At 35.1% G+C, this 23,154-nt stretch overlaps 1 protein-coding gene and 1 long non-coding RNA gene across 3 annotated transcripts in view; one reads left to right on the forward strand and one right to left on the reverse strand.

Annotated features, from left to right (window-relative positions):
- The window catches only part of LRRK2 (leucine rich repeat kinase 2), a 156,028-nt gene that overhangs the window by 87,764 nt on the left and 45,110 nt on the right, over positions 1 to 23,154 (forward strand). For both annotated transcript variants that reach the window (XM_077170530.1, XM_077170531.1), the window contains exons 32-39: positions 817 to 1,018; positions 2,087 to 2,175; positions 7,473 to 7,660; positions 8,397 to 8,551; positions 10,007 to 10,153; positions 10,297 to 10,488; positions 11,229 to 11,375; positions 15,817 to 15,917. In XM_077170530.1, coding sequence (XP_077026645.1) covers positions 817 to 1,018; positions 2,087 to 2,175; positions 7,473 to 7,660; positions 8,397 to 8,551; positions 10,007 to 10,153; positions 10,297 to 10,488; positions 11,229 to 11,375; positions 15,817 to 15,917 — 1,221 coding nt within the window. The remainder of the gene's footprint in view (positions 1 to 816; positions 1,019 to 2,086; positions 2,176 to 7,472; positions 7,661 to 8,396; positions 8,552 to 10,006; positions 10,154 to 10,296; positions 10,489 to 11,228; positions 11,376 to 15,816; positions 15,918 to 23,154) is intronic.
- On the reverse strand, positions 12,304 to 23,148 carry LOC143691688 (uncharacterized). Its single transcript, XR_013179656.1, has 2 exons — positions 21,703 to 23,148; positions 12,304 to 13,053 (listed from the first exon to the last, which is right to left on the reverse strand). It is a non-coding gene; the product is annotated as an uncharacterized LOC143691688 (long non-coding RNA).

Here is a 23,154-nt window from a genome sequence, read left to right on the forward strand (position 1 = left end):
TGGTCCTCAAAAGCAACTTATTTATTATTGTTACAGTTGCCTGTTTAAATTAGAATTTCAAGAAAAACATGGATAAGACATATTGTTAATAGAGAAATTATCATCTTAGGAGCAGTTGTGAAAATCTCATTTTATACATTTCTCAGTAGGTGGGTACAATTAGATTCTAAGTGTTACAGCCCATGATCATCGTCTCATGGCAGAATCAGTGATGCTTAGAGGATTTCTTATTTTCTCAAGGTCAAAATTCCTGTGATAAAGCATAGCTTGCTTGGGTGAGAAGATTTCATGTTTATCTCCAGGTTTCATTGTTGATATGTGTAGCCCACCAATATAATACTTTGAAAACACAAACACACACAATTTAACATTTTACCTTGGGGTATGAGTGTTTTCATCTAATAAAAAGTAAAAAAACAAAAAGACTCCTGTGATAGTTACTGAGTTACTGACTTCTTACTCTAGGAAGTCTGTTGCATGCAAATTTAATATCTTAGAAAATAGAAAATTCTTCATTTATAGTTAGTGGTTTATCTTGGTTTTTGCAGTGTTTCTTCTGGATAGCTGGTGAATATTTCCATACTATTTTGTTTAATAGTTCTTTCCAAATTAGCTCTTGTGTCTATATTTTTCTATTTCCTTTTCTTTATTTATTCCTTTCAATTTAGATAGCTTTATGGCACATTTTGATTTTATTCAAAAATACTCTGAATGATATACCCCTTTCTGTAAAATCTGTTAGCACAGAATTTATCAGCTACCCAACAAATATATGAATAAAATAGAATTTACACCTTGTCATTTGTAATTATACAGATCCGAGACCAGCCTGTCGTTGGGCAGCTGATTCCAGACTGCTATGTTGAACTTGAGAAAATAATTTTATCAGAGCGTAGAAATGTGCCAGTTGAATTTCCTGTAATTGACCAGAAACGATTATTACAGCTAGTGAAAGAATATCAGCTTCATTTAGATGAAAATGAGCTTCCTCATGCAGTTCACTTTTTAAATGAATCAGGTTTGTGTATTTGTTTCATATTTTTAATAGTGATTTAGAAAAATGTATTCACACCTTGTGTAGACATTACATTCTATATTTAACAGAACGTGTATAAAGTTACTTAATGGGCCACTGATTTTTTTCTCTTTTGAAAATATCATCATGTGAATGGGTGTTAAATCATATATCATGCCATAAGGAAAACACACACACACACACACATTTTAGAAATTATCTAAAAGCAAAGTAGTGGAAAGAATCCCTAAGTAAGAGTTAAACCATGAGGGTTCTAGACTTTGACTGTACAGGAGCAGGCTGAAAGAAAAGGAAAGTCCTAACCTTTCATAATATCATTTAGTATGTGTGAAAGTAATTTGTATTCTGTAAAGGAAAATTATTGTTCAGATGGTCTAATCAGGACTTTTGAGAATCAATGGTGCAGCAAGTAAGTGGAAGGTATTGCTCTGTTTATTGTAGCACGTTACACGCAGCATGATTTTGAAAAGACATTTGTTTAAACTGACTTCAGTGGAACCCTATGTGTATTTAATCAGTATAACATTGCTAAAAATGGATGAGTTGATTTGTAGTACTCGAGTGAGTGGGAAACTATTTTTGATTCCTAGGCTCTGTTGTACAAAAGATATCTTCTCGGGCGGGCCGCGGTGGCTCAGCGGGCAAAGTGCTTGCCTGCTATGCCGGAGGACCTCGGTTCGATTCCCGGCCCCAGCCCATGTAACAAAAAAAACGGAAAAACAAAATACAATAAAACAAGAAAATGTTTAAAGATGTTTCCCTTTCTTCCTTCCTTCCTTCCTTCTATCCTTCCTTCCTTCTCTCTGTCTTTCCTTTAAAAAAAAAAAAAAAAAAAAAAAGATATCTTCTCATGGATTATAATCTGTTCCTTTCCCCATCATTCTTAAACAAGTAGCCTGCTGACATATGCTGTACTGCTTATCTGTATTTGAAGATGTGTAAGATAAGGTGGGAATTGGATGAAAGGGTTGGACTAGATTCTCTTTTAAAGCCTGGATAGTCATATGTTCTTAATTCCATGTTTCATTATTTGATGAATTTTTACTGCAGGGGTCCTTCTTCATTTTCAAGACCCAGCACTGCAGTTAAGTGACTTATATTTTGTGGAACCCAAGTGGCTTTGCAAAGTTATGGCACAGGTTAGTGTCTTATATTTTTGTGGCATGGGGGTTATGAATGAAAAGTACAATAGATGGCACCCAGAGCATTGAGTACTTTAGTGTTTGTTTTCAGTTAAAGTAGAAATTATTGTAAATGCAGAAACAGCACATAGAATACTGTTTAAAGAAGTGCTTCATAAAAGAAGGTAAGATTTCTTTGAGTACGCTTTTATGTCTTTTGTTTCCACACCACAATCAGATATTCTGTACCACTTTGTTCCCTGCTGCTTTTCTAGGTCAAGATGATATCTTTGGTTTGGTTATTGACTTAGTAAATTGAATGATGACTTCATGAAAGTCCTTGGAATAAATATGTATAAGAAAATTGGGTTGATGAATCTGTGAAATCCCTGTCTAGACAACATGGAAAGGAGTTTTGACTCTAGTGGAATGAGAGTGATCAGAGCTCTAAATGTTTACAATTTTGAAAACTTTGAAGGATAGTGATTCTGGCTATTTTTCTTCATTTATATTTTGTGTGGAAAATAATTTCTTCTCCCATTGATAATCCATTTCCTACAAATTTATATTAATTAGCTGTAATAATTGAGTTCAGTAGATTGGCCATAAAAGCCACTTGAGCAGAACACTTTAGCTCAGGGTTTCTCAACCTTAGCACTATTGACATTTTAGCCCAGATAATTCTTTCCTGTTCATCGTAGGACATTTAGCAGCATTCTTGGCCTCCACCCTCTAGATGCCAGTAGCATCCTCCGAGTATGACAAACAAAAATATTTCTAGACATTGCCAAATGTCCCCTGGGGGCAAAATCACCCTAGTTGAGAACTGTTGCAACTAGTTTAATCATTAATTGGGTGAGTTTGGTGAAGATGTCTCCAGCATGTCTACTCTCTGGTATCTCTTTAATTTATGAGCATAATTTATAGATTTACATATGGCTCTCTGAGGCCCTAAAATGATTATATCATCTTACGTTAGAAATATCTCTTCCAATTAAACCATAGTAGTAATTAAATTCCCTCAGTTAATCTTGAGTAATAGTTCCTAAATCCCATCTAAGGAAGAAAAGGAAGATTCTTAAGTGGGATTAAGTGGAAACTCAATTGGAGTTAAATCTATACCACAGAATTTGAGACATTATAATGGGCAATAATTGTACAATGTCAGTTACTACTATTTTAGTAAATATTCTTAAATTAGTTTTTATGATTCTGCAAAAATGCCATAGAAAGTGATTTTACTCATCAACTAAATGATAATGAACTTAGTAGAGTACAAGAGCACAAGCTCTGATTCAGATCTCCTCTAAATCCTTACTAGCCTGTGACTTTTACAGTATTCTTAACATTTTAAAACTTTTTTCTTTGTTTATAACATAATAATAACAATACTGTCTTCTATAGGACTGTTAAAAGGATTCAATGAGATGATGTATGTTAGGCCCTTAGTATATTGCCTCTCTGGTTTACTGTAAGTGACCAGTAAATTTTAGCTATTTTATTTTTAGCCAGTTTGGTAACATAAGGCTTATTATTTTAAGAAAATGAAAAAAATCTTTGGAACTGTAAAGATGTCCTCATGTAATTTTGGAGAGTGTGCCAAATATGTTTAATCAGAAGTATGTGTAGGTAGATGCATCCTTTACAGCAAAGGGATTTTTAAGTATACCCTGGGTATTTGTTGTACTCAGTGGCACACTATAACTATTAGTGTTTTAGTTTATAAGCTGCTGGAATGCAGTATCCCAGAAATAGAACGGCTTTTAAAAAGGGAATTTATTAATTTGCAAATTTACAGTTCTAAGGCCATGAAAATGTCCAAATTAAGGCACCAACAAGAGGTTACCTTCACTCAAGAAAGGCTGATGTTGTCTGGAACACCTCTGTCAGCTGGGAAGGCACATGGCTGGCGTCTGTTCGGGTGTTTGGGTTCTGGACACCTCCCATAGCTGGGAAGGCACTGCTAGCTTTCTCTCCTCATTTCACAAGGCTTCCCTGGGGGTACCTTCCTTTCATATCTCTAAGGGCCTCTGGCTTTCTGGCTGCATGGGCTCTCGTGACTCTTAAGCTCTTTTAAAATGGTTCCCTCTTAAAGGACTCCAATAAGCAACCCCACCTTGAAAGGGTGGAGACCCATTCCATGGAAACTATCTAATCAAAAGTTACCACCCACTATTGAGTGGGTCACATCTCCATGGAAACAATAAAAAAAGATCCCACCCAGCAATATTGAATGAGGATTAAAGAGCATGGCTTTTCTGGGGTACACAGCTGTTTCAAACCAGCACAATTAATAAGTAACCAAACTCCAGATAGTCAAGAAAGGGCTGAAGTTGCACCAAAATGTGTGTTTCCATGCTAATTTAGAAAGATTTAAAGTTGCATGTCTGTGGATAATATTAGGGTGGGTGTATCTTATTCATTAGAATGAGAAAATTGGTTTGCATCAAAATCAGCTGGGGAGTTTTTAGTAAAAGTAGATTTCCAGGCAGCAGGCATCATGACTGAACATTAAATCCCTAAAAATGCTGTGTGGTAATTAAATGGAAACATTAGCATAGTTATACTATAAGCATGCTTATTTAAGTAAAAATTAAGTCAAGAATTTGAGCAGTTCAAAGTTATTTTGAAAGATAGATATAAAGGGTCAGTTAAATGCTAATTAAATTTCATGTTTTCCTAAAAAATAAACATCATCATTTTTATTCATGTTGAGAAATTGAAATGTAATTTCATTTCATAAAGCTTTAAAGAAAATTAAAGTTATAAATAATCATGTCAAAGTAAGAACCATTTGTCTGACACCCATCAGTAAAACTATATAGGGGTGTTCACCTCTATGAGTCTTTGGAGGAAGGGCACATGGTGTTAGCAAAGTGTCATTTATTTGACTTTATTCCACTGAGCGAGGCTGGTGGTCCAAGAAGGCTACACTCATATCTCTGGTATCTTAGTGACAATTGACTAGCTTGGAATTCCTCACAGCATGATGCTCACAGGATAACTGGACATCTTACATCGTGGCTGACTTCCAAAAGGAGGTGCCATAAGTTGCCAGTTCTCTTAAATGCTAGGCCCAGAACTGGTCTGATGTCGCATGTGCTGCATTCTAGTAGCCAGAGCAGTCAGCAAGGCCCAGATTCAAGAGGAGGGAAAATGGATTGTACTCAATGGACTGAGCAGCGTGTCTGTACAGGGAGTTAAGGAATTGGTAGTGGCCATCTTTAGAAAGTATCTACCACAAATAATAATTAACATTTTATTTTTTAGTGCTTGCTATATGCCAGATGCTGTTTTTCAGTGCTTTTCAAGGACTAGCTCATTTAGTTCTCTCAATAACCCTGTAAAATGATACTATTAATTATCCCTATATTGAAGATTAGGAAACAGATGGACAGAGAGGTTGAATAACTTATCCAAAGTTACATAGCAAGGAAGAGGTGGAGTTAGGATTTCAAACCAAGTAGTTTGATTCCAGTGCCTGTAAACTAACCTCTAGGATAAAATGCCCCAAAATTGTATTTTCTCAAAATTCACTCCTTCAAAATTATTTATTCAATACCTTCCATTTTTCAGATTTTGTTCTGGTGTTGGGGTTATGCAATGGAAAAAACAAGGAATGTGCAATCATGGACCTGACATTCAAATGGTAGCAAATGACCAATAAGTGAATATTTAATATGTCAGGTGGTCCTGAGTTCTAGAAAGAAAATGTAAAGTACAGTTTGTGTTAGAGAGTGAGTGGTTAGAGAATGTTTTAGTACTTTTAAAAAAACTAAAATGACACACAAGTCTCCCTATGAAATTGAAAGGGCAATCTGGGACTGCTACAAAGCTCACAACATGGGAAAAACCTCAAACTACAGATTTTATTGTTTACTGACCCATTATGGATTGTCATTAGAAACCTTTATGTTTACTCAATTGTCATTAGAAACCTTTATGTTTACTCAATTGTCATTAGAAACCTTTATGTTTACTCAATCATTCATTCATTTAGTCATTATCCAGTAAACATTATATGTACAAAATGAAGATACAGAGATGAGTAAGGCAAGTTATTTAGCCTAAGGATTTTACAATCCAAAATTTACCCAACTATACAGTAAGGTAAGTAATGTTTGCTCATATTTAAATATCTCTTAAAAATTATAGATCTGTGTAAAAAATCAAGCACAAACTTTAAAAAAATTAATTTATCTAAATAAAATAAATTAGAACAAATAGATACTACTGGATAACTTATGGAGGCTCTATACTAAAAATTGTCAAAGTACTTTGCATGCCTCATATGCATTATCATTTCATTTTCACAAGAATCTGAGCGGCAGTCACTTTTATTGTCTAATTATACAGAAAAAGATTATATAACTTTCCCAAGGTCACACAGCTAGTAAGAAGCAGAGGTTGGGTTTGAACCTGGCTTCTAACTTTTTTTCTTAACTGTTATGATTATAATTAAAGCTCAGAGTGTGGCATTTGCATCAGAATCAGCTGAGTTGTTTGTTACAAAGTAGATTCCCAGGTCTCATCCCAAATCTATTGACTTGATACAGGCTCTGGGAATGGAATCCAGCAAAATGCAGTAGTTACTTTGAGAATCGCTAAATCCATTCACTGGCCCTTTTTCATTGATAGAAAGCATTTCATTATGAATATGTAATATTTCAATTGTTAACTCCCTCTGGAAGATGATTTCCTTAGGAACATATTATTGATGAGCCTTCAGTAAGAATGGGAGGTATTGGATTGATCTCTTAATTGGAGTTAGGAAAAGTTTGAGGCTCATTGGACTCAGAGGAGCTCAGTAATTTCTGAATTGAATTATTTTCCTTTATTCAACAAATGCTTTCTCCTTCCTTCCTCCCACCCCTGGCCTGTTTGGGGCTGGAAGGAGCCTGGAGGAGGGAGGGGTTCTGACATGAGGTAGTCAATTTCTGGATGCTAAGGGGGAATAGAAAGATGAATAAGCCACAGGTCCTAACCTGCCTTAAGGAAATGAGAAAGGAAGGTATTCTTCATGGATTTTTTCAAATAGTAATGAAGTATAAGTTTTATTGAAGGTGTGGGATTGTCAACTCTGAAGACTCAGAGTAAGTAACTGGGAGGGGCACTAAGGTGGTACAGGTAGGCTGGGGAGTGGTGTCCTCTGTGCTGCTAGCTGTGGGGGTGCTGGAGAAATGAGGTCATTTGAACTTGACAACATGTAGTTCATTTGAATCATTTTTACTGAGCAAAGAGACACAAAATTACTTCAACTCTGGGCTTTTCAGGAAACAATGTCTAGTCATTATTTATGAGTTTAAATTTTTCAGATTTTGACAGTGAAAGTGGAAGGCCTTCCGAAACATCCTAAGGGGATTATTTCACGTAGAGATGTGGAAAAATTCCTTTCAAAGAAAAAGAGATTTCCAAAGAACTACATGTTACAGTACTTTAAACTCCTAGAAAAATTCCAGATTGCGTTGCCAATAGGAGAAGAGTATTTACTGGTTCCAAGCAGGTAAAACAAAACTTAGAAATATAATTATCCTATGGAAATTCCCATCTAATTGTTTTAATTGTAAAAGTAACTTTGGTCTATGATATTTGTATTTTTGCTTTTCAATGAAAATACTGCATGTATGCATATCATTGCTATTTGGTTTAAAATTGCTTAAATTATTTAAGAAAGGTAAATAGTAGTGATATTTATATTTATATATATGGAACATACAAACATATATATAGCATGTATATATATACACACACACACATACAGTATTTTTAGAGAATTACTACGTTTTTATTGGGAGATAGTGAATTTTCAGTAGAGTATTAGGAGAATTTGTGGAATTGATGACAGCAGTTTGTCAGAAGAGAGGGATATCACAAATAAAATTGCACTGATTGATGGATAGCAGCCTGTTACAAAATAGATATCATTTTATTCTATGACATGTAATTTTCAGGTTTTATATAATCCGCTTAATATTCAGCTATCCATAACTAATAGGATTAGTACATAGGATTACTGAAACAAAATTTCATGCATCTGCTACCTCTGAGCATGCATTTGAATTGATTAAGTCGCCATTTTTGGAGTAGGAAGAGCATGTGTAAAAAGAACATTGCAAAGAAAGTACAATGGTTTTACAATATTTGTCTTTCATGTATTGATTTTAAGTGCTGAAGCAATTTGCTCAAATGGTTGGGTGTTTTAGTGAAGCTATGTAACGGTGGTGTCCTTTTTCCTTTAGTTTGTCTGACCAGAGGCCTGTGATAGAACTCCCTCATTGTGAGAACTCTGAAATAATAATTCGATTATATGAAATGCCATATTTTCCAATGGGATTTTGGTCAAGATTAATCAATCGATTACTTGAAATTTCACCTTACATGCTTTCAGGAAGAGGTATGTATTTAATACAGACATAATAATTAGATTCGGGGGAAGGCATATGAAAATTGATAGTCTTTTCCAGAATTGACTTATTTAGAAGACAGTTAAAAAAAAAAATAGCCCATCAGACCTCAGAATGGCCAACATATAGATATGTACACATAAGCTCATGCAATTTGTCTAGAAAAAAATTTCTCAGGTCCTCACATAAGGCCATCTGTTCTTATTTCAGACACTGCCTAACAATTATGAAAATCTTGTTTTCCAAGCTAGAGCTCATTAGAAACAGCAGTTTTTAAAGGTAGAAGGAGCCATTGGTTTAAATACTTTAAACACATACATATACAAATGAAGAATCAACAACGAAAGACCACTGACTAGTCACGGAGTTGAGGGGAAGTTTTCTAAAAAATAAGCTCAGCAAGTATAACAGGCCAGGACCATTAAATATAAGGACAGTGATAGATAGCTCTATTTTGCTGCACAATCTCTGAGGAATTTACCACAAAGAACAAAATGTGTGTTTATAATACTAGCTGTTCCTTCTGGAAGAACAAGAGGCTTTAGTGCTTCAAAGGTAAAATATCATTTTCATATGTAGTACTACTTTCTGAAATAAACCTTATCTTACATGGAGTTAACACATAGTATCCTGGTTTTCTAGGGCTGCCATAACCAAGCACCACAAATTGGATGCCTTAAAACAACAGAATTTGTCTTACGATTTTGAAGGTTAGGTGTCTGAAATCAAGATATCAGCAGAGCATTGCTCTATCTAAAACCTGTAGGGGAGAACTCTTTCTTGCCTCTTCTGATTTTTGGTATTTGCTCCCAATCCATGGCATTCCTTGGTTTGTAGACTTATCACTGCAATCTCTGCCTCCTCCATATTCATACGGCCTTCTCCCTGTCATTTGTCTGTATTTGTGTCTAAATTTTCTCTTTTTATAAGGACATTAGTCATACTGAATTAGGGCTCACCCTAATCACATCTGCAGAAACCCTATTTCCAGATAAGGTCACATTCACGAGATGAGGAATTAGGACTTTAATGCATCTTTTTGGAGGACACAATTCACCCCCATCGTAGTAGTTTAACTGCATTAAAACTTTCAGGAAGTTTTGGTGTTAGCATGACCACAGATTTCTTTTTAAAGTTTTCATGAAATTATGATGATTCTCTTTCTTCATCTATTAAGTATATTGAACAGCTTTATATCATGAACCTGAAATGTATCTTAGGTTATCCACTGGGAGTTTTGTTTATGTTACTGCAAATTTAAGGAGAAAATATTTAACATCGTATTTAATAGGTGTGGACGAGGATCCTGGATGTATCTTTAAAAGAGCCCTGTTTCAAATCATATCGATCGAATTATTGTTACTTGTGTTGTGTGCATTATTTTAAAAAAATTTATGATGTAGCTAATAATTAGCAGATACATGTGGGTCCTTTTAAACTTTCAGAACGAGCACTTCGCCCAAACAGAATGTACTGGCGACAAGGCATCTACTTGAATTGGTCTCCTGAAGCTTATTGTCTGGTAGGATCCGAAGTTTTAGATGATCACATGGAGAGTTTCTTAAAAATCACAGTTCCTTCTTGTAGAAAAGGTAAGGAAAATAACTCAAAACTTCTGCTTGTACCACTGAAGATTTCTGAACATTTATCTTAACTTTACAGTTCCTCTCTTCTAGTTTCCCAACAGTGTAAGCTATACACAGAGTATTGATGAATTCTTCTTTGGCTTATATAGGCTGTATTCTTTTGGGTCAAGTTGTGGATCACATTGATTCTCTCATGGAAGAATGGTTTCCTGGGCTATTGGAGATTGATTTTTGTGGTGAAGGAGAAACTCTACTGAAGAAATGGGCATTATATAGTTTTAATGATGGTGAAGAGCATCAAAAAATTTTACTTGATGACTTGATGAAGAAAGCAGAAGAAGGTTTGTGTTGATACAATTTAAAGATGTTTAAAATGATCCTTCAAAATTTGTGAACTCACACTTGTAAAAAAAATGTAAAAATTATCCTACCTATAATGAATGAGTTAAAATTTATTATATTCCATGTAGTGACAGTTCAAAAAATAGATTGTCTTAATTACCAGTAATATCTTTCATTATAGATATAGAAAAACATTGGTTTGAGAGTAAGTGCTAGCTCTATGAGCAACTTAGCCTCATCTGTGAAATGGGAAGACAAACCAAATAGAATTGTCACGAGGATTAATAGATGATACATGGAAAGAAATTGCCAATATGCCTGTCATATAATGCATGCTGCATTAATGTGGTAAAATCAGAGAATGGGTAGCCTCCCAGGTAGTCTAAGGAAGTTGGGAGTTCTATTTCCTATCAAGTCCATCTAGGCATGACTTTATACAATTCTAAGTAGATAGCTATTGAGTGAACCCTTAAAGTTATCTAGAAAGAAAATGGGTTGCTAAAAAAATGTAAGAGGACAATTAGAAATTATAGATATGCAAGTCTTTTAATAAGACAAAAGCACTAATTTCTTTACATGCTTTAAAATGATCTTTTTTTTTTACATGGGCAGGCACCGGGAATTGAACCCGGGTCCTTGGGTATGGCAGGCAAGCACTCTTACCTGCTGAGCCACCGTGGCCTGCCCTCTTTTTTTTTTTTTTAATCATTATCTTTTAAATCCCTTATCTATGTTTCAGGAGATCTCCTAGTAAATCCAGATCAACCAAGGCTCACCATTCCAATATCTCAGATTGCTCCTGATTTGATTTTGGCTGACCTGCCTAGAAATATTATATTGAATAATGATGAATTGGAATTTGAACAAGCCCCAGAATTTCTCTTAGGTATGTAATTTTGTTGGTTTGAAAATAAAATTAGAGCATGAGAAATTGTTTCCTTCCCTTATAATTGGGAAGATATCCAAATATCTTTATTAGAATTCTTAGATTTTTATTATTTTCAGATGTTTGTTTTTCATATGTTTTGCTTGGAATAATATAATTTAAAATATCATGTTATAGATTCGGAATTTGTTTTCCACTGACTTAAGTAGATTAGGATTGAGAGGAAGATAGCGCTATCATGGAAGCACAAATATTACTGAAATATGCCCTTGCATTTAATTGACAGGGATGTGGGAAGCAGATAAGGAATTTTTCAGTTGAATCATGTGAAGCAACCATTTTTCAGCTTTGAAAAGACAGATAAGTAAAGGGAGAATACCTCTATGTATTCATAGCAGCAGTTTTCTTAGTATAACAATGCTGAATTCTCATACAAATGTTCACAAAAAATGATTGGGATTAACAAATTTAGAAGCATTAAATTGGGGCTATATACAAGTTCTAAACATTTTTGGAAGTCACTGGGACAGCTGAAAGGTATTGATTTGATTTAATGTAACATATTTGAAGAAAATTTAGACTGTGTAGTATTTGTTGTTGTGCATGTATACATTTAATGTTAATTAAATTACCATGAAGAGAATAACTAAAATCCATCTCTCAGGATATAATGTTATTAACCAAAATGTCCAGATTTTGGTTGATAACATATAATCTCCTTTGTATCTTCATTCTTCCCTTTGGTTGGGAAATTTAAAATTAAATTAAATGCTTTCGGTCTCGGAGAGTGAATATATTAGTAATATTGGATTAACACAAAATGTTGAATTATCAAAGCTGAATCCTAGGTCTTTTTTTTTTTTCAAATTCTGCTTTTTTAAAAAATTTTTTAAATTAATTTTAAATTAAAAAAAGAGAAAGAAACACAAGCATTCTTAAAATATAATCATTCCGTTCAACATATATAATCAGTAATTCACAATATCATCACATAGTTGCATATTCATCATCATGATAATTTCTTAGAACATTTACATCAATTCAGAAAAAGAAATAAAAGATAACATAAAAAGAAATAAAATGAAAACAGAAAAAAAAATAATACATACCATACCCCTTACCCCCTCCCTTTCATTGATCACTAGCATTACAAACTAAATTTATTTTAACATTTGTTCCCCTTATTACTTAATTTTATTCCATATGTTCTACACATCTGTTGACAAGGTAGATAAAAGGAGACACAAGGTTTTCACAATCACACAGTCACGTTATGAAAGCTATATCATTATACAATCATCATCAAGAAACATGGCAACTGGAACACAGCTCTACATTTTCAGGCCGTTCCCTCCAGCTGCTCCATTACGTCTTGAATAACAAGGTGATATCTACTTAATGCATAAGAATAACCTCCAGGATAACCTCTCAATTCTGTTTGGAATCTCTCAGCCATTGACACTTTGTCTCCTTTTACTCTTGCCCTTTTTGGTCGAGAAGGTTTTCTCAATCCCTTGATGCTGAGTCTCAGCTCATTCTAGGGTTTTTCTCAATCCCTTGATGCTGAGTCCCAGCTCATTCCAGGATTTCTGTCCCACGTTGTCAGGAAGGTCCACACCCCTGGGAGTCATGTCCCACATAGACAGGGGGAGGATGGTGAGTTTGCTTGTTGTGTTGGCTGGAGAGAGAGGCCACATCTGAGCAACAAAAGAGGTTCTCTTGGGAGTGACTCTTAGGCCTAATTTTAAGTAGACTTGACTTATCCTTTGTGGGGTTAAGTTTCATTTGAACAAACCCCAAGACTGGGGGCTCAGCCTATAGCTTTGGTTGTCCACACTGCTTGTGAGAATATCAAAAATTCAACTAGGGGGGGTTGAATTTTCCCCCATTCTCACCATTCCCCAAGGGGGACTTTGCAGATACTTTTCCACTCACTGATCAAATCACTCTGGGATCATTGGGGCATCACTCTGGACAAACCAAAAAAATCTCATGTCTTACTCAAGTTTTCATGTACTTATGTTGTTCAACCAATTATCTACATAAGTTATATTAGGACATGCACTAGTCAAAATATAAATTTTGTAACAAATAAACATTTTTTGCTTTAGTCTCACACATAAGTTGAAATTTTAAAATATTAATTACCATCAATTTTCAGCACGCTGCAGTAATGATATGCCTTTGTTCTTCCTCAAGCAAAAACATTTTTTAAATTTGTACATTTAGTCACTATCATTATACACTCTAGGCATTCCTAGATTATACCATCTCAATCTTTATCGTCTGTTTTTCTTTGTGTGAATCCTAGATCTTACCCAACAGCAATTTGACTAATGATTCAGAGTGTGCAGGTAAGTTCCAGAAATAGTACAACCTTGCTCTGAAGGGCCCCCAACTGGCAGATATAGCCTCCAAAAATGTCCCTGTTTCCTGCATTAAGATTTGTTTATGATTGACAAGTTTTGAGCAATGTTTACAAAAGTCATTTGGAAACATCTGTGTTTTATATTCCATTAGTTATACAGATAGGAAAATGTTTATATAATTACTATTCATTCTCTAACCCTGTGTTCCATAAATCTATATATTCCACATTTATATACAAAAAGCAGTATGAATTAGGGTTTCTCAACCATGGCACTGTTGACATATTGGACAGGATAGTTCTTTGTTGTGAGGGCTGTTCTGACTGTAGGATGTTTAATAGCATTCCTGGCCTCTACCCGCTAGACACCAGCAGTATATCCCTTTTCCCCAAGGAGTGACAATATAAATGCCTACAGACATTGCCATATGTCCTCTGGGGTGGGTGGGCAATATTGACTCTGGCTGAGACTCAGTGATATAGACAGATTGTTATATCCATCTAAAAGCAGTTTTCCATTCCCAAATATCTGAATGCCAGGATGATCTGGTAGAAATCATTCCTGCCTACCAATTACCCACCCTGTTCATTTGCAGGGAAGGAGTGAATTGCAGGTCTTTTGTTAGTCCTTTCCTTAATAGATAGTTGTAACTATTATGCAGTGACTAATATGACATATCTTTATGGATTTGTGGATATTAATAGATTTGTTTTGTGACTACATTTTAAAATATAAATGTGTGTGTGTTGTGTGTATGTTTCTGGAGAGTAGTGTGGTGCATTTCCTGTTTGAGGGTCTGTTTTTGGAGAGCCACAACAGATAGGCACTTCCATGGTATAATTTGATGGGGTAGGAAGGGTCTTGCCTTTTATTTTCTTTCCACAAATACAAGATAGCAGTCCTTAACCTTGTTTCTACCCCAGCTCATGTGAAGGATATGACAGAACATAGTCCATTTTAATCTGACAGTGATTCCCAAAGATAGGGAAAGCCTTCAAAAAATTAAAATTCTCTTCCTCTCCCACTTGAAATTCTGATATATCTCCTTAAGCATGTTATTTCTCTGCTTCATTAAAGTTTTTCTTTGTTGTTGATACCTGTCCAGATTGAGGAAAACCAGAACAGGGAGCATCTATTTAAGTTCCCATCCCTTCTATCCATTCTTCTTCCCCTTCATTTCCCTTCCCCTTCCACTTGCCTCCTTTCTTTATTCTCCTCACCTCTTTGCCCAACACTGTTTTAATTACATTCCTTAACTGTTACTATAGACTTCAGTTCCTCCCTTCAAACTCTCTTGGCAGTATTGGTTTTAAACTTGTGTTTTTAAAAGTTAAGTATTTATTGAATGCTGGAGGGGTGGAATGGGAAGATACTGAGACTGATAAGACATAGATGCTTTCAACATGTTTACAATCTAGTAGAAAAAACAAGACATATAGTCAAATGAGTAATTGGCTTTTTTATTTTTAATGAACTCAAGAGGCCTCCAGTCTAGGCAGAAGACCCCAAGGGCACCAAATGGGTGTGGGGCTGAAATGGAAAGGAAGCCATGGCCATGAGTGAAGCAGCAAGATGGGCTGCCAGTTAGCTGTGGCAGAGAGTTAACGATAACTTTGGGTTTTAAGTTTAGGATGACAGAAAAAAGAGGGTTTTGTTTGTTTTATTTTTATGAGATATATGGAAGGTGGAATAAAAGCTAGTTTGGAGAAAAGATAAGTGTGGCTTTCGATGGAATGTGCTTAAGATTTGGCAGAGCGTTTGAGAGGAAATATCCAACACAAAGGTGTAAATATAGGATAGAGTTTGCAATAGCTTTGAGCTATAAATGAAAATATCAGGATGAAAAAACCATGGGAGTCAATCCGGTCATTTATGGAGGAGCATGTAGAGGGAAGGCAGGAGGGTTGGGCATAAAATCTTTAAGAAGTAGATGAAAGAGAAAGCATCAAATGAGACTTGATTCAGTGAAACACGTGGGTTATATTTCTTTTCAGTAGTTTCAAATAATATAATTTATTTAGTTTTTCGGCATGGGTAGATTAATTTAAGTTCTTTTAATTTGTTTTCCAAAGGTGATGGCAGTTTTGGATCAGTTTATCGAGCAGCTTATGAAGGAGAAGAAGTGGCTGTGAAGCTTTTTAATAAGCATACTTCACTTAGGCTGTTAAGACAAGTAAGAAACCCAAGGATTTTATGATATTATGACATTAACCCATTCATTATTAATCTCCTGGAACTTTTTTTTGTATATAATTGTGAAAGAGGCAAAATGATGACCATGTTTCCTCCAAAAGTTTGCTTAAGTTTAATTAAGAAATCCTACTTTGCCCTTTCTTTATGGAGTAAGAAGATTTGATTCATTTCTTCTGTTGAAAATAGAAGAGAAGATAGCATTTTGAGAATTCCTATCATTGTAGTTCTCAAGTATGTAAATTTTTTATAAAACTTACCATCTTTTACTTTAAAAACTTCCTCCTCAAAGTGTGGTCCGTGGACTCACAGCCCAATCTTTATTGGAGTTGTTAGATGTATAGGATTTTGGGCCCTGTTTTAGTCTGCCAAAGCTGCCAGAATGCAGCACACCAGAGATGAATCGGCTTTTAATAAAAGGGGATTTATTTAGTTAAAAATGTATAGTTCTTCAGAGGAAAGTCAGCTAATTTTCAACCGAGGTTATTACATGGAAAGGCACAGGGCAGTCTCTGCTGGCCTTCTCTCCAGGCCTCTAGGTTCCAACAACTTTCCCTAGGGTGGTTCCTTTCTGCATCTCCAAAGGCCTGGGCTGAGCTGAGAGTGCTGAGATGAGGTATGCTGAGCTACGGGCTGTGCTAAGTTGAGCTCTCTCATTTAAGCTTCCAGCCAATTAAATCAAACATCATTCATTGCAGCAGGCAAGCCTCCTTGCCGACCGCAGATGTAATCAACAACAAATGAGGTTCACATGCCATTGGCTCCTGTCCACAGCAGTAGAACTAGGCACCTTCACCTGGCCAAGTTTACACCTGACTCCAACTACCAACAGGCCCTGTTAGGGGCATTTTTTGTCTCTGATATTCCACACAAGTCAGACTTCTAGCTCCTTTCTTCTGCTTGTTTCCAGACTTGAAGTCTAGCAAGCTCCTGACTTCAAGTCCTGTTTTCCTCAGTATACTTTTATTTTCTTCGTTTTTGTTTTTCTATTAAAATGGGGCCTGTTCAGAGTGGAAGTGGTTTAAAGCATGACCTAACTTTGCTAATTTGATTGGAGGTCAGAAGTCTTAAACTAACTCTCATTGGAAAGCATATAGCTCTTCATTTTCTGGTTTTATTTATGTTAGGGAGGGCTTATTGACTCCCTGCTACAAAAGGTGAGAAAAATTGACACACTTATCTTATATCCCTCTTCCCCTTTCTGTCCATTTCCTAATTATTGGAATTATTTGTTACATTACTTTTTCTTTTCTTTTTTATTACATGGGCAGGCACTGGGAATCAAACCCGGGTCCTCGGGCTTGGCAGGCAAGCATTCTTACCTGCTGAGCCACCGTGCCCTGCCCACATTACTTTTTCTGATGTAGTAACAATTAAAACTTGAAATAATTTACAGAATTTTAATTTTTTAAATTTATTTTTGTTTTTACATGGGCAGGCACTGGGAATCGAACCTGGGTCTCTGGCATGGCAGGCAAGAATTCTGCCACTGAGCCACCATCGCATGACCCCAGATCTCTTATATTTTAGCATACCAACTATTCGCAGCATGTGCTGACTCCTTGTTATGTGGGATGAGGAAAAATATCTTCCTTCTCCTTTTCTTCCCACCCTGCCCTAAATTCTGTAATTTTCCTATCATATTTATATAAAATGTATGACATTTATAGTCTGTCCAGTAGTCATAATTAAATTGTTTTATTTATTGTTTGGTTCTATAAAATGAAAATTTATAATTAGAATTTTTGTTTGTACAGAATCAAGTTTTCTTCTCTTAGAAAAGGAAATGTAACTTTCTATCACTAACCTTTTCCCCTCACTAGATTGGAATTATTCTGAACGTCAGAGTCAAATGGATTGTCTATGTTTAAGGGTTTTATCATCAGTTGATAAAAATAAGGCCATATTTTAATTTGGGTAGCATTTTATCCTAATTTTCTTATGTAGCCTTTTGCTTTTTTTCGCTGGACTTTCTGGAAGTCGTTTTCCCCTCCTCCCCTTATTGAAAGAAAAGAGAAGTGCTTCCCCCATATCTTTAAAAACTTAATCTTACAATTTATTTAACAGAATCTACTTCCTAATTGGGGAAATTCCTCATATAGCCCATGTCATCCTGTTCTAAATAGGCGAGGTAGATTTCCAGAATGCTGCACAGTGGTTAATCTATGATTTCTTTTCCTAGTCTACTTTGATATTCCAAATATTTATTAGTGCTCATGCCTTTCTCTTTCTTATAAGCCCTTTTCTTTTTATGGGACAATATCTTCAATTATTTTTTTTTCAGAAAGGTTGTTTGTGAAGAAAATGATTTTAGGCCTTAAATGTTAAAAATTTCTTAATTTTGCCTGTACACTTGATTGTTTGGAAATCTAGGTTTAAAATCATTTTTCTTCAAAAGTTGAAGAAAATTCCATTGTTTTGTAAGGCCCATGGTTGCTAATGAGAAGTCTGTCATCGGTCCATATTTATCCTATTTAGGTTAGCTTTTAATTTATTTTCAAAAACTGAGTTTTTTTCCTTTGTGTTTCTCTTTGTCCTTGGTGTTCTGAAATTTGAAAAGTTTATGTTTGTATGTGGATCACTTTTCACTCCATCTACCTTATTATTTCCTGAGAAATTTTCTAATGTTATTTCTGTCTATTATTTATTATTTCCTCCCCAACATTTCTTAATTGTTAGCTAACTTTTTTTTGAGTAGCTACCTTGTATTAGGCGAGGTGCTGGGATAGATGGTGGGCATACGATAGTAAGCTAAACCAGTTAAGTCCTTGCTCTCCTGGAGCCTATGATCTAATGTTAACTGATCTCTCCTAGTGAAGTGTTTATTAGATGAAATGATGAGCCTCTTGAGTCTACTGTCCAAGTCTCTTGAGTTCCCCCTTTTTTTTTTCGTGGGCAGGCACTGGAAATTGAACCTGGTTCTCTAGCACAGCAGGTGAGAACTCTACCTGCTGAGCCACTGTGGCCTGCCCTTGAGTTCCCTTTTATAGCTTAATCTAAAATCTAAAATAATATATCTAAGATAATTAGATTTTTTATTTGTACAGAATCAAGTGTCTCTTCTAGAATTCTAATTTAGTTTTCAGAATTGCCTCATCTATTATTTAGCCTTTCTACTGAGTTTCATTTTGATAATCAAATTTTTAATTTTGAGGAATTATTTTAATTCTCTGGTTGCTACTTTTTATAGTAATGTTTTTTATGTGCAATATGTTTAAGAATTTCTATTATCAATTGGAATTTAATTTCTTCTATTCCTTGCATGATCTCTGTTTTTCTCTGAAGTCATTAGTTCTACTGATTCATTTTTTTTTCTTTTATGTTACTGATTTTCCATCTTGGATGTTTTTGGTTGACTGTTCATATTTATGAATTGAAGACTATGTTCATTATTAAAGAAAAACTGTATTGATTACTAAGGTGGTTGTTGATATAGGTATTCTTTGTATTTGTGTAGGTTTGTTAAGATAATACTCCCTGAGTAGGAAGATGGATCAAAGGCTCTGTGTTAGTGGTGGGTATTGTTTGAAGATAACTTCCTTTAGGTTGCTTGGGCGAAGATCACAGAGGCCTGCTGAAAGCATCCATAAGGCTTTCCTCTGGATATGCTGCACTTGAGACTATTTACATTCCTGTTTAGAGTTATGTTATCTTTTCTTTCCCTTTCCTTTATTAGAGAAGTTGTAGGTTTACAGAACAGTCATGCATAAAACACAAGATTCCCAGACACCACCCCACTACCAACAGTTGCAATTGTGTAGAACATTTGTTACAATTGATGATAGCATGTTTTTATAATTGAACTATTAAGTCCATTGTTTATCTTAGGTTTCACTGTGTAGTGTAGTTCCATGGATTTCTTAAAAATATTTTGTTTTGTTATTATATATAAGCTAACATTTCACCTTTTAATCATATTCAGATACATATTTTAATGCTATCAATTGCATTTCACCATTCATTACTAAAACATTTCCATCATTCCAGATAATAACCCTGTACATTTTAAGCCTTAATTTCCCATTCACTATCTCTGCCCCTTCCGCTGGTAACCTGTATTCTGGATTGTGACTGTTAGTTTGCATATTCTAATTGTTTCAAATCGGTGAGATCATACAATATCTGTCCTTTGTGTTTGGCTTATTTCACTCAACCTGATGTCTTCTAGGTTCACCCATATTGTTGCATGTATTAGGACTTCATTCCTTTTTGCAGCTGAATAATATTCCATTGTGTGTATGTATCACATTTTATTTGTCCATTCACTGGTTAAGAGAGACTTTATTTGCTTGCATCTTTTGGCAGTTGTGAATAATGCTACTATGCACATCATTCTGTACATATCTCTTCAAGCCCCTGCTTTCAATTTATATACTTAGAAGTGGGATTGCCAGGTAATATAGTAGTTCTAGTCTTAGCTTTCTGAGGAACTGTAAAACTATCATCCACAGCAACTACACTATTTCACATTGCCATTAGCAATGAATAAGTGTTCCTATTTCTCCACATCCTCTCAAACTCTTGTTATTTTCCATTTTTAAAATAGCAGCCCCAAAAGATATATATATCACCGTGGTTTTTATTTGCATTTTTCTGATGGCTAATCATATTGAGCATCTTTTCATGTATTTTTTTGCTATTTGCATATCTTTTTTTTGGAGAGATGTCTGTTCAAGTCTTTTGTCCATTTTTAAGTTGGGTTGTCTGTCTTTTTGTTGTTAAGCTGAAGGATTTCTTTGTATGTACTGGACATTAATCCTTTATCAGTGGTTTCCTATCACTGTTAGGTATATTTGGTTTAGAGTATTATTAAAGTCTTACACTTCCTTATTGATCTCCTGACAATATGTTCTATCAGTTAGTGAGAGTTGTGTAGTAAAGTCTCCTATTATTAATGTATAAATGTTAGTTTCTCCCTTCAAATCTGTCAGTATTTGCTTCATGTATTTTTGACTCTGCTATTAGGTACAAAAAAATTTATAATTATTACATCTTCCTGTTGAATTGTTCCCTTTACAGTATATAATGATTATCTTTGTCCTTGTAACTATTTTTGACTTTGTCTATTTAATCCAGTATTAGTATAGCTACCCCAGCTCTTTTTTGATATTACTTGCATAGTGTATTTCTTTCTATACTTTCACCCTCAACTTACTTGCATTTTTGAAGTTAAGTTTTGATTTTTGCAGACAGCATGTAGGTGGGTCATGCTTTTTTATCCATTCTGCCAATCTCTGGCTTTTGACTGGAGAGTTTGATTTTTTTACATTTAAAATCATCTGATAATATAGAACTTTCTTCAGACATTTTGCTGTTTAGCCTTTGTAAGTATTATACCTTTCTATTTTTGTCCCTGACTTCTGTTAATCCCTATATTTATATTTATTTGATATTTTTGTGATATACCCTATTGACTGCTTTCTCATGTTTCATCTGGATATATTTTCCATTTATTTTCTTTGCATTTACCATTGGGTTAAAATTTAACATCCTGAACATATACCAATCATATTTGATTTGCTGCTAATTTAACTTCAATAACATGCACATATACTTTTTCTATACTCCTCTGTCCCCAGACTATTTTTTGTACTTGGTACCACATATATCCTTGTATATTGATGTCCAGAAACATAGATCTTATGTTTCTGGGCATCATTACTTTTTATGCATTTGCATTTTAGCACCTGTAGGAAATAAGAAGTGAAGTTACATACCAAACAATATATTAACAATAATATGGCATTTATAATTACCCAAATGGTTACCTTTACTGCTGGTCTTCATTTCTTGATGTCACTTTGAATGACTATCTAGTTTCCTTTCCTTTCAGTCTGAAAACCCCCCTTTAGCACTGCTTGTAGTGCAGGTCTGGTGGTGATGAACTCCCTCAGCCTTTGTTTATCTGAGAATGACTTAATCTCTTTCTCTGAAAAAGAGACTTGCCGGATATAAAATTCTTGGCTGGTAGTTATTTTCTTTCAGCACTTATAAAACTGTTTCAATCTATTGCCTTCTTACCTCTGTGGTTTCTGATGAGAAATTGGCCTTTAATTGGGATTCCCTTGTACGCAACACCGCTTTTCTCTTGTATCTTTCAGAACTCTCTCCTTTCCCTTTGCATTTGAAAGTGTGAGTAAATATGATGGGTTGTGTTTTTCTTCAGGTTTATTCTTATTGGTGTTTTCTGGTCTTCTTGGATGTGCATATTCATGTCTTTTACTAAGTTTGGAAAGTTCTCTGTCAGTACTACTTTGAATATTCCTCTTTCTTCTTCTGAGACTCCTATAATGTGTTGATTGGTGCACTTGATGATGTTCCAGAGGTGTCCTAAGCTATTTTTGCTCTTAATATTTCTTTTTTCTTTCTGCTCCTCAGCCTGGTTAATTTTAAATATCTTGTCTTCAAGTTCGCTAATTGTTTTTCTGCCAGCTCCAGTCTCCTCTTGAAGCCCTCCTGGTCATTTTTCTTTTCAGTTATTGTAGTCTTCAACTTCAGTAGTTCTGTTTGGTTCCTTTTTAAAATTTCTGTCTCTTTCCCAAGACTCTCATACTGCCCATTAATTGTCTTCCTGATACTTTTAGCTCTTTCTCTGTATTTTCCTTTATCTCCTTGAACATTTTTAAGATCATTTGTTTTTTATTTTTGCCTGGGCAGGCACCAGGAAATGAACCCAGGTCTCTGGCATGGCAGGCGAAAACTCTGCCTGCTGAGCCACTGTGGCCCACCCAAGATCAATTTTTTTAAAGGCGTTGTTTGATATATACACATTTCGTCTTTCTTCATTGATGTTTTCTGTATTTGTCTCCTCTTCTTTAGGATGGGCCATCATTTACTGTTTCTTTGTTTGTCTTGTACTCTTCTGTTGTACACTATACATGTTAATATTTTAAAATGTTGACTCTGTGATTTATTCCCTTAGATGTCTGTTTCTTAGTTTTGTAACCAGCTGTTGGTAAGACAAGAGATTTTCTTGAGCTTCAGCCTTCCTATCAGGAAGGCCTACCCAAGGTGAACCCTAAAATGTGCAGGGTTTTTCCCTGTCTTTCTAGGCTTGTGTCTTGTCTAGGGCTTGTGCTTGTTAGTTGTTTTAGAGTTCCTCAGTTTATATGAGTTTGGTTGACTCCGTTAATTTCCAGGATACAGATCCCCCTGCCTGGGTCTTTGAAGCTGGCAGGTCTTGGTCCTAGACTGCCCACACTTATGGGTTTTTTTTTTTT

Source organism: Tamandua tetradactyla, chromosome 7 (genome assembly GCF_023851605.1).
Source record: "Tamandua tetradactyla isolate mTamTet1 chromosome 7, mTamTet1.pri, whole genome shotgun sequence".
In the NCBI taxonomy this organism is placed as follows: Eukaryota; Metazoa; Chordata; class Mammalia; order Pilosa; family Myrmecophagidae; genus Tamandua; species Tamandua tetradactyla.